Here is an 11467-nt window from a genome sequence, read left to right as displayed (position 1 = left end):
GTAATAGAAACCTGATCTGGGCACTTCTCAGTTGGCTCCCCTTAGAGTAAAAGCCAAATTCCTGGCAATGGTCTCTACAGCCCTCACTGGCCTCCTGACTGCTCCCTGGACACCCCTAGACCAAACTGTGCCCACCTCGGGGCCTTTGCACTAGCTGCTCCCTGACATCCTCACCTCTCCCTTTGAGACTCTCAAGTCCCCCCTTCTCAGTGAGGTCCACCCCGACTGTTCCCTTCAAGACACCCTGCACCTCCCAGAACTCCTGGGCCCTCTTTAATCCTGATCACCTTTTCCTTTTCCCATGGCTCTTATCACCTTCTAACTTACAATACACAGGATGCTTTTTATTTATCATGTGCGTATTACTGCATTTCTATTATATATCCCACACTATTAGATACAGTCATATATTAGTGAATTGCACAGTACACCTATTTATTACTGAGCGTCTGTCTCCCCCACTAGACTGTAAGCCCCACGAAGGGTAGGATCTGCATCTGCTCTGTTTACTGATATAGCCCGAAGCACCTAATAAATATTTTCTGAAGGAATGAACCAATCTATGTATGTATGTGTGTACAGGTGGCTGGGAGGGGGACGAGGGAGGGTGGTCAGCGCTATGACAGACGGGGCGTGCTGTCCCTCCTGGTGACAGAGCTGAGACAGCAGCTGTGGGACTGTGGGGGGCAGGGAGGCACATCTAGGGGCCGGAGGCACATATGATGGGATGTGTGGAGGGAGAAAGGAAGATTTCTGAGAAACCACCCATCAGACAGGGAATTCATTGGATGGGGTAGAGGAAGCGAAAGCCCATGGAGACGCTGGAGAACACCTAAGGGCCATCTGGATGGGTCCCCTGGAGGTGCCCACAGGGCAAGGGCATGGCGAGAACTATGCCTGACCCAGGAGTCTGGGAAAAGGGCTGCACAGACACTGTGATAACCTCAAGTCAGACGGACCCCTGGGGCAGCCGGGCAAGCAGAGGTAGGAGATACAGCAATCTTCAGATCTCAGGGACACAGCCTCCCTTTGAGAGCTTATAATAAAACATACACAGCAGAAGTGACTGTATGTTACCAAATCACAAGATGAAAATAACTTTTTCCTTGGAAAATCCCAAGGGATCTTTTTCTAAAGTGATTAACTATTTTAGAGCAAAAGCTTAAAATGTAAAAGTCTCTGCAAATAACCTTCATCTCTAAATGTAATCATTCCTCATTATATATTACACTTGTAAGTAAGTATCATGGAAAGAAGCCCTATTGCAACTTAATCAACATTTTTGTATCTGTGTGTGTGTGTGTGTATGTGTGTGTGTCCAGAAGCAATTAGTGACTAGGTCTGAATGCTAACTCCATACTAGGTACAGTGGCGAATCACTCACACATACAATTACCATTCCCAAAATTCTTTCAACCTTATTATTTCTGAAGCCACACACCTGCAAACCACAGAGCCTTTGAAAAGCTTTCCAAATTCCATTCTTTTCTCTCAACTTCAAGAGCCTCCTGCCTCTCTCTAGTAGTGCCCCCCTTCCCCCAAATCCATGGCATCATTCAAAAATGTCTTCACTGTTCACAAGGTTTGTTTTACATACATCTTTTCATCCAATGCTCTGAGCAAGCCTGTGAGTAATTCACCAAGCTGCTTAACCTCTCTGAGCCTCAACTCCCCACCTGGACAGGAGAATAACAAACACAGAGAGGTTTGTGTGTGTATAAAGTGAGGTGGTATGTGCTGGTGCTGTGGGAACTCGATAGAGTACGACACCGGAGATACGCACTTGTGTCCACTGTCCCGTGCATGAACTTTCTCAGGCTCTCTGTGCCCTGCACTCCGGCTGCGCCATAACTTCCCATTTATCAAGAAGCCAAACAGTCTCAACGGATGGTGAGCAGGACCCTGAGGCATGGCAGGACCCACTGTGTTTCTGCATCATCAAAGAAAGGTCCAACCTTTCTTTCTTTGCATGCGTACGTGTTTTATTGCGTACATGTTTTATTGCATGTGTTTTATTGCATGTTTGCATGCGTACGTGTTTTATTGCATTCTAAACTTCTTTGAGAAAAATGTATGATGAGAGGGAGATGCAAGAGGAAGGAGATATGGGGATATACGTATAGCTGAATCACTTTGTTATAAAGCAGAAACTAACACACCATTGTAAAGCAATTATACTCCAATAAAGATGTTTAAAAACAAAAAATCTATGATGAGCTCTTGGCAGTATTTCTCCATGTGTGTTCCAATAGGTTTTGCACAATAAAAGGACTCTATTGTTGGAGCTGGAAACTATTGCTTCTGCCTGCTCGGCATTTATCCCTCCCTTCCCTGGAAACCATACCCCAGTTTTCTTTGGGGCATCCCCCTCACTCCCAGCCCTCCTACAGTTCGTGTAGTTCACATGGGATTGACCCCACACACACACACTGTTCAGTCCAGGGGTGGACCCCGATTCTGGCCTGGACAATGAGTATTTTCCATCTCCCTGGCCATGGCCATCAGTTCAGGGACCAGCATGAGACACAGCCAGGCAAGACAGACTCAATTCAGGGATTTTTACTGGAACCACTGGAAAGAAGCCCTTTAGCTAAAAGGATACTGTAAGGTTAGAATTGCTGGAAACTACCACATGGGAAGAGCCTGCCTAAGAGGGCAATGCAGAAGAAAAGAAAGCCAAAAGACGAAGACCAAGCCCCCATCACAGCATTCAAGCCCCTGGATCCAGCTGTGCCTAAAGCCCACAGATAAAGCCCTAGACTGTTCAACTGCCTGAACCAACAAATTCCCTTTTTGATTTGAGCACTTGTAATTTGAGTACTTACAAGAATGCTGAGTCGGGACTTCCCTGGTGGCACAGCGGTTGGGAATCCGCCTGCCAGTGCAAGGGACACAGGTTCGAGCCCTGGTCTGGGAGGATTCCACATGCCATGGAGCAACTGGGCCCGTGCGCCACAACTACTGAGCCTGTGCTCTAGAGCCAGCGAGACACAAAGACTGAGCCCACGTGCCGCAACTACTGAGCCCTCGTGCCTAGGGCCCGTGCTCCGCAGCAAGAGAAGCCACCGCAGTGGGAAGCCCGCTCACCGCAACAAAGGGTGGCCCCCACTCGCCGCAACTAGAGAAAGCCCACACGCAGCAGCGAAGACCAAACGCAGCCAAAAATAAATAAATAAAATAAAAATAAAAATAAAAATAAATAAATAAAAGAATGCTGAGTCACAGCCTGGGTTATACAAAGTTAAACAAGGTGCCTTTACTATAGTGTTTCACAGAGCTTTCAAAGGATTAATACGCATCATGCATCTCCAACAGGAGGCTCTAATATGCAGCCTTTTCCAAACTTATATGTCCAATGAACATTTTTGATAACCATATCACAGGGCTGGTAGTCCAAAGAAAAGACCTTTGGCTGATACATATTACCTGTAGGTTAACCTCAAGTTAAAATACTCCAAATCCCCATTCCCTTATTATTCTGGATAAATGAGATAAACGGGAATTCATTTATCCAACACTACTGATGCATTTGTCCAGACTTTAAAAATGTGTATGATTTTTTATTCTTTTTACTAAATTGGGGTCATAAGCACAAACTATGGTATATTTTCCAGACTTAATATGTATGCACATACATGTGCGTGTGTGTGTGTGTGTGTGTGTGTGTGTGTGTGTGTGTTATATTGGGATAATTCATGAGCTGCCATACTTTTGAGTTCTGCATTTTCTAATTGGGTGTTTTGGGGTTTTTTGGCCTCTAGTCCCACTGCCAAGCTATTAGCTGTCACTGCTTTCTGTTCTAAATGTGTCTACTTCTAGCAGCAGAGTCTCTGACTCTTCTCTGGGCTAGTAAACCAGGTAAGAGAAGCTCTTTGGGAACTTTGTGTGTAAAAAAAAAAAAAAAAAAAAAATGGAGGACAGGGGCCAACATGCTGAGAGTTAGCGCTGCATAAAGTACCTGAGTTTCCATACATGAATTGCATGTCAATGACTTTGGCAGCTTAAAAGCTGCTTATTTCCAGGTTCTTGCCTCAGTTTTGGACAGCTGAAGTTTCCAAATAACTGACCTCCAAATGTAAGAGATGTTACAATGCTCAGCCAAGAAAAGAGCCCCTCCAAGTCAATAGTAAGCATTGCGCCCTGCTTAGAAACTTCAAAATGAAAAAGTTTTGTTGTTTTTTTTTTTATGCCCAGGAGAGCCTATAGTCCAAAAAAAATCCATTTCTTAGTTTATAAGTCATTCACTGGCATAGATGTCAAATTTCAGTCATTTTCCACATATTTTGTCTGTCTATAACTCTCAAGTAGCTGCTTGCCTGTTTAAGGAGTATTTGTGGGCTCCCCTGTTTTATGGTCCTATAACATGAAATGGATGGGGTACTGGGGACATCAGGGAAGAAACCAAGCTTCCCCCTTGTCGTTGAAAGAACAGCCTTGGTCCTGATGAGATAGGCAGGTCGCAGGCGTGCAGGCGGGCTGGCTGGTCTTGGGCATTAAAAGCCCAAGAAAATCAGTGTTTTAGATTCAACCACAGGAAAGGAAAGTTCCTGAATCCTTTCAGTTAGCATCAAGCTGGGTTTGCTGCCACACTTCGAGGCTTGACAAGGAAAAGCCATCAGTACGTCTCATGTCGGCATCCAACCCTGTGACCCAGAGGTATGGCTTAAAGAGGAGCCCAGCTTAGCATTGCCCTGATGCCTTTTCCAGAATCCAGAGCACATGTTCTGAAAGGCTCCCCCAGTGCACCCCCAATGTGGGGAGGAACCAAGCACCTGCTCAGCCAGCCATGTGGAAACTCTGAGCCTGCCCGGCCAAAGTAAACACCGCTGTCTGTCCCCATCCCTGGTGTTTATGCTCAGAAGGGCCCCTGTCCTCCACTTCACTTCAAGGCCTGAGGACCAGATGCGGGCCTGGGTGATGGCTGGGCAGGCCTCAGGAGCCAGGGGGCCATGTAAGCCGCAGTTAGGACTGGTACACACCCCTCACCCGCCCTGCCCACTTCCTCTTGACAACCGCACAGCTGAAGAGCACTTCTGGAGGAAACGGATTGCTCAGCTCATCTTCATGCCCTAAATGACCAGATCCCCAAAAGGTGCACCCCTCTGGGAAGGTTCTGTTGTGCCGATCCCATTGCCTTGGAGCAGTTTGCTTCACTCCCACATTAGAGGCAGAAGCATGGAGGGGGGTGGGGAGGACAGCTATTCTAACCGTGTACATTACTGCAAACGCTTTCAGGGCCGTGTGACTATAACGAAAAGGCATCTGGACACAGAGCAGGGAGTGCTTGCTCCCCCGCCACCCCCAGCAAGGCCCTGGCCGGGACAGCTGCTCCCGGTGTCAGAACTGGGCTGTGATTTCCGCTTAGTGGAGGGCTCTCTCTGAGCCCCCAGACCCTCCTCCATGAAATCGCTGGTGATGTCTGAAAGGGGTAGGAAGGAGGGTGACTGGGGCCAGGGACGGAGTGGGAGAGCACTGTCTGATGCCGTCTGCACAGCCTTGGGGAATGGCCTGGGGCTCAGAGGGTAGTGGCCCAAGATCCAGGGCTCCCATCACTGCATACACTGGTTGGCCTGGCACTTATTCTACACGGACTGCCCAGGTTTGCCTGTCAGTCCCATCAGCGGTAAAAGTCACCCTCCAGGTGTGCTTTCCAGCAGAGAAGACCCCACAGAAGTCCATTAGCGCGGCACCACCTTCAACGGGCCCTCTGCCCAGGCAAGTGCCTTCCCGCTACGTCACATATACCATTCAACTCTAATAAAGCAGTAATGAAATTATGAAATACCACAGGGAAGAAGATGGGAGGAGGGTCAGCAGTGAACAAGGGTTTTCAAGAAAATGGAAGAAGATGGGAGGTAGATGGCGGAATGAGCATAGAGCAAAGCCCAGAATAAAAATGCCGCAGGCACGCTGGGGCTGATAGGGAGCGGGTCTGCCAGGCAGAACCCAGTAGGGGCTCAGGATTTGAAACAGCAGGTACCATAGAAAGCAGAGAGACAAACGGTGCTAAAAATGGGGATTGTTGAAAGAATCACTGACAATGGGCCCCACCTTCCCCAGCCTCTAGACACTGCCTGGCATAAGATCTCAAAGCCAACCCAAAACAGGGGGGCCCATCTTCAAAGACTTTGACCCCTGTGAAAATGCAGCAAGCAGTAAAACGGAGATCCTTCAAGCTATTCCTGATGCTGTATTTATATCATAATTGGGAGGCCAAGTCGAAAGACGGTTCCTGATCTTCAAAAAATACAAGTGATGTGCCAGGGTCTTTATCCACACAGGTGGCCCCACTGTAAGGTGAACCAGGGGATAAGGGATTCCCTGGCCACCTAGCCTGCTGACACAGGGCTGCCCCGTACAAAGCACAGGCAAGAAGACACCATCGTCAGGAGTGGGACATTCCAGCAGATGCCCCTGGGCACCATATGCTAAACCAGCAGACCACATCCACCCCACCCAGGGTATCCACACCAACTAGTCCCACTATCTCCAGCCAATCAGCCTCACCCTGAGGCCCCGCCTTCCTTAAGCAGGATAGAGTTTGCCATCTTTGAGCTTTAAAAGCTCCACCTGTTTTCTTCTCCAGAGCCTCATCCTCAGAGCATATTGGATTCTGCACTGGAGCAGGTTCCCTGCTTGGCCATAACTTTTCTTCGTGTTTGATTTCTGGCCTCTAAAAATTTTTCTTTTATAACATGGTGAAAGCCTTGAAAACCCTGTGCTTTGGAGGGTGATTAAGCTCCCACATCATTCCCACAAATGAAAAATACATGAAGTAAATTATAAATGTGTACTTCAAGAGAAGGCAACGTGTTTGAAGTCTTCCATCATTGGAGTTTGTTGAATAGGATGCCATGGGGTATTAGAGCGGTGTGTGCACGCACGTGCATGTGTTTTCACAGCTGCTAAAGAATCTTGCTCCCACAAACTCTTATATGGGAGGCCCAATACACAGAACTGATTACAAGAAGCTGCCATGGCAAAGCAGGGGAGGGGAATCAAGGCCCCATCTGCTCAGCTCACCTTCTCTTTCCCTTCTCGTGGCCCAAGTAACTTCCTAAAACGACATTTCCAGGGAGCACAGTTAGCAACCCTGCCTCTGAACGACTAAAAAGTAAACTTAACTATATGAAAAAAAAGGAGGTACTTTAACTTTATAAAATATACAAAGTTTAAAACATGAGCAGTTATCCTTACCTGCACACTTGTGAACAATGACCAATAAAATCACAGGTAAATTCAGCCAGGCGGAATTCAGCCATCACCACCACCGTCCTCCTCCTCACCTATGTTTAATAAATTAAAGGTGAGCCAGGCCTAAGTGACTGATACATACTCAATCATTCAATCCAAACCACAAAACCATGAGACCAGTATTGCTATTATCCACATTTTAAAGAATCTGACCAAGGTCCCATAGCTAGTGGGTGACAAGGGCCAAGATGCAAGCCCAGGTCTGCTGGACACGCCTTGCACACTCTTAGTCATGGTGTTCCACTAGTACCCATAATAGCCACTTGTGTCCTTCTTTATGTGTTTTATGAATTTTTTTTGCTTGTATTAACCACTTTCATAAGGAGGAGGACAGGTAGTAGAGGGAGAGCCAACTCCTTAAGTCCTAAAGGGACAGGCAAGGCAGGGATGCCCTGGGCGGCTCATCTAGCCTGGGGTCACCATGGAGGTGACCCCAAATGTCCCAAAGGAAGGGCTCAGAGGAAATCTCTCACCCCGAGGGGACTCAGTGCTCCTGTATCAGCCAGGTCTGCACATCCTTCTTCAGCTTCTTCCCTTCCTACTCATCAGACACATTAGAAAAGCTTATTAGTTTTGATATAACCACACACTATCATATAACTATACTAAGAAGACGGGGGAGAGAAGGAAGGGATATAAAAGAATTAATATCCCTAATCTACCAAAACAGACGATGTCTAAAATGGATGAGTCAGGGACTTCCCTCATGGTGCAGGGGTTAAGAATCCACCTGCCAATGCAGGAGACATGGGTTCGATCCCTGGTCTGGGAAGATCCCACATGCCATGGAGCAACTAAGCCCGTGCACCACAACTACTAAGCCTGCGCTATAGAGCCCGTGAGCCACAACTACTGAGCCCATGAGCCACAACTACTGAAGCCTGCGCCCTAGACCCCGTGCTCCGCAAAAAGAGACGCCACCCAATGAGAAGCCCACTCACCACAACTAGAGAAAGCCCGCATGCAGCCATGAAGACCCAATGCAGCCAAAAAAAATAAATAAAAATAGTGAGAAAATATTTTTTAAACTTTTTTTTAATTAAAAAAATAAAATTGATGAATCAACAGATAGCAGTATATTATATTATTTAGGAATTTGAAGGAAAATATTAGCAGAAACAGATCCAATAATTTACAATTGTTCTCTGGGGAAGTCATAGTAGAGGCCAAGGGGCAGCTACTTAAGAGATTGCTACATTTTTATAAGCATTTTAGCACCATTTGGTTTTTCAAATCAAGTGCCAATATTTGATTTGTGAAAATGAAACAAAAATAATAAAACTTACCCTCCTAAGTGGTCTCCTTTAGCTTAATGGACTCCAGAAAGGAGTTCAAACAGAGACAGTGCGGTTTGATGTGGTTTGTGGAGCCATGCGATCTGAGCCACCGCAGATGCGGGGTGCCTGGTGTTGGGTGAAGAGCCCTGGATCTTGAAACAGAAGACCTGGGTTCCAATCCTGGCCTTGGTGCTCCAAGCTCTGTGGCTTTCAGCAAGCTGCATAATCTCTCTGAGCTTCTTTACCGCATAAGGGCAGGCATCCAGACCTGATATAACTAAGAGGATTAAATAATATAGATCTCAACCCAGTGAAGCAAACCTCGTGAGGAGAAAAGGGTGGGGACCTGAATGTCTGGGCCAGGTAGGTGAGAGCCATGGACAGACAGACTTGGATAAGAGACATAGGTTTCTTGCCCATGAACAGGCACTGAGCTGGAATTTCCCCTCTCCCCTCCACATTGTTCCCCAGTTCCCTGAGACCATGGAGTATATTTTAGGGTTCCACAGACTCAAAAGAGAGACGGGTATCCCAGGTGTCAATCTTCATCCCTCTGTATGAGGCTCACCCAGACCTTGAATCCATCTGATCCTGGCCTGGGCCCTCTTGAACAAAGTCCTTCCTTGACTCTTCTGAATTAAAAAAAAAAAATCTCCAAACTACTTAGCCTTAGGATCAAACCTTAGGCCCCAAAGAGGAACCTCCAGCCCTTTCTCCAGGACAGGATCCAGCTCACCACTGTGTCAAGCCTTGTGAGAGTTCTGATCACAGCTGTCATTTTAGGACAAGCAGGTCCAAGAACCAGCCCAAGCTGAGGCCATTTTTTCCAGGTTCTGAGCATTTAGAAGAGCTCACATCTCAAGCGCCAGCTGCCAACTGCCTGGTTGCCGAGGGTCCCTTTTTCCCCCTCCTCTCCCTGGACTCAGAGTCTGCACTGGTTTGGGAGTGAGAGAGGTCTGGCAGGTCCATGCTTTCCTGGGACTGCCATAGAACCTCTTTCTACCCCTCCAACTCCCATGACCAGACCCACACCCTTTCAGACAACACTGCTCATGCTCATATGCCATGATGTGAAGAGGTAGAAAGATGCCCTGTGCAGCAGCCCTGGGCAGAGAGAACCCAAAACAAGACTCCAGATCAGGCCCAAGGCACTCCCACCAGGATGCGGAGGCAATGAGAGAGTTAGGCTGAAATCTCCCCGAAGGTCGCAAAGAACACAGCCTGCTCTCTGTGTAGACAGCACGTGGGGTGAACACACAGACCTGCAGATTCAATCCCCCCAAAGTAAACTTTATATTCTTTGGCACTTCATACTTGGCAAGGGTTAATCATGTCAATTAATACAATGATTAAATTAATAAAATACATCTGGATGGGAAAAAACCCTCAGAGACCAGCTTTGATTCCATGAGCACAAGGTAAAGGACCCAAGAGGGGAAGACGGCAGAAGGAGGGTTAAGGGGACTAATTAGCCAGTGATTAAATGTCATTTTCCTTGAGTCAAGTGATTCTCATTTTATTCAAGTGTGCTGGAAACGATGGTGAAGATTTCTTTTTTTTCATTTTGGGGAATTCTTTTTTTTGTTGTTGTTTTTGTCCAACGAATAACTCAATCATCTGCTTTTAAAAGTAGTGTGCAATTCCTAAATTACAATCTTTAAAAATCAAGATGACACTGTCAACTCCTGCTGGTTAGGATTTTCTGAATCAGCTACACAAAGACGGCTGCTCCGCTGAGAGCCTGTCTGGGAAACCGGCCTGTATATTCTGTGCCCCAAAGCATCTGTTTCCTCAAAGATGTAGCCGGGAGGCTCAGGGTATGAAGCCAGGCACCTGCTCATTTCCTTAGGAGTAAAGCTGATGGTATATGTGGTCTGGCCCTCCACAGGGATATTTCCTCGAGGGCGAGACCAGGGGGGCTTACAGCTTTTGGTAGTGATGGGAGGGTAGGGCACATAGTGGGCTCTTGTGGTGGTCAGGCAGTCCAAGGGCTCGGTGGGAAGGTTCAGCTGGGGGATAGGCTTGACTGGCTCGGTCCGCATGCTGGCCCACTGCTTATAGTCCTCTTTGGTCGTGGTGGAGCTTTCAAAGCGGCCACCCTTCTTGACCGAGAGCACCGGTCGGTAGGACTGAGCTGGGGCACCCTTAGGGTACGTGTAGTGGGCCTGCACTGTCGTCAGAAGGTCCATCTTTTTTTCAGGAGCGACATAGGTGGCGGGAGCTTTGGAGAACATCTGGGGCGTTGGCCAAGCTTGGTACTTATCTCGAAATTCAGTGGTGTTACAGAACGGCGTGTCTAGCACACTAGGCCTGGCTGGAGGTTTCAAGCTCTTGGCTGGCTCCCCCATCAGGCCCCGGTATGACTCGTTGTGAGTGGTAAGGCTTTCAAAGGGGATTTCACAGGGTCTGAACTTCTCCGGCTCATACACATAGCGTTTCTCCATGGGGTGGGCCACGTAGCTCATCTTGTAGTTTGTCATATCCTCCAGGGGGATGTTACAGAGCTTGAGTACGGCCGGAGGCTTACAGCTCATGGTGTTCACCGGGCCCTTCATGGAGTAGTCATCCTGGTGTGTGGTTCGGCTATCAAACTTGGTTGACGCTGGCCGGTAGTTGTGTGGCAGACGAAGCAGTTCTCGTTTTGGTTGGTTCCAGGGTAAATAATCAGCTGAAAATAAGGCAGAAGTGGTAATCACTCATAAATCCAGTCACTCAACCTGCATGTATTCCAAGAAGCCCCAAAGCCACAAGCTAATCTCCAGTGAGATGTTCCCTGAGACAAAGAACAGAGTAGATCCCTGCTACCACCTCAACCAAGGGCTGGGTGTTCCAACTTTGTGGTATTTGAGGGCTACTGTGTGGAAGAGACAAATTTATAGGAGTCTCATCATACCCACAATGCTGCATGCAAGGATTTTAGAGGGTCCACAGCCATG

General features: G+C 47.6%; 1 protein-coding gene across 1 annotated transcript in view; it reads right to left on the bottom strand.

Moving 5' to 3' along the window:
• Nucleotides 1-10195: 10195 nt before the first annotated feature.
• The window catches only part of SAXO1 (stabilizer of axonemal microtubules 1), a gene marked incomplete at its 3' end in the record, with an annotated part of 95497 nt that continues 94225 nt past the window's right edge, over nt 10196-11467 (bottom strand). The window contains exon 4 of the mRNA XM_082625879.1: nt 10196-11199. Coding sequence (XP_082482005.1) covers nt 10196-11199 — 1004 coding nt within the window. The remainder of the gene's footprint in view (nt 11200-11467) is intronic.

This window comes from Mesoplodon mirus (assembly GCF_964341445.2).
Source record: "Mesoplodon mirus genome assembly, chromosome: 1".
Taxonomy (NCBI): domain Eukaryota; kingdom Metazoa; phylum Chordata; class Mammalia; order Artiodactyla; family Ziphiidae; genus Mesoplodon; species Mesoplodon mirus.
The sequence above is the reverse complement of the archived record's forward strand: the minus strand, read 5'-3'. Positions and strand labels throughout refer to the sequence as shown.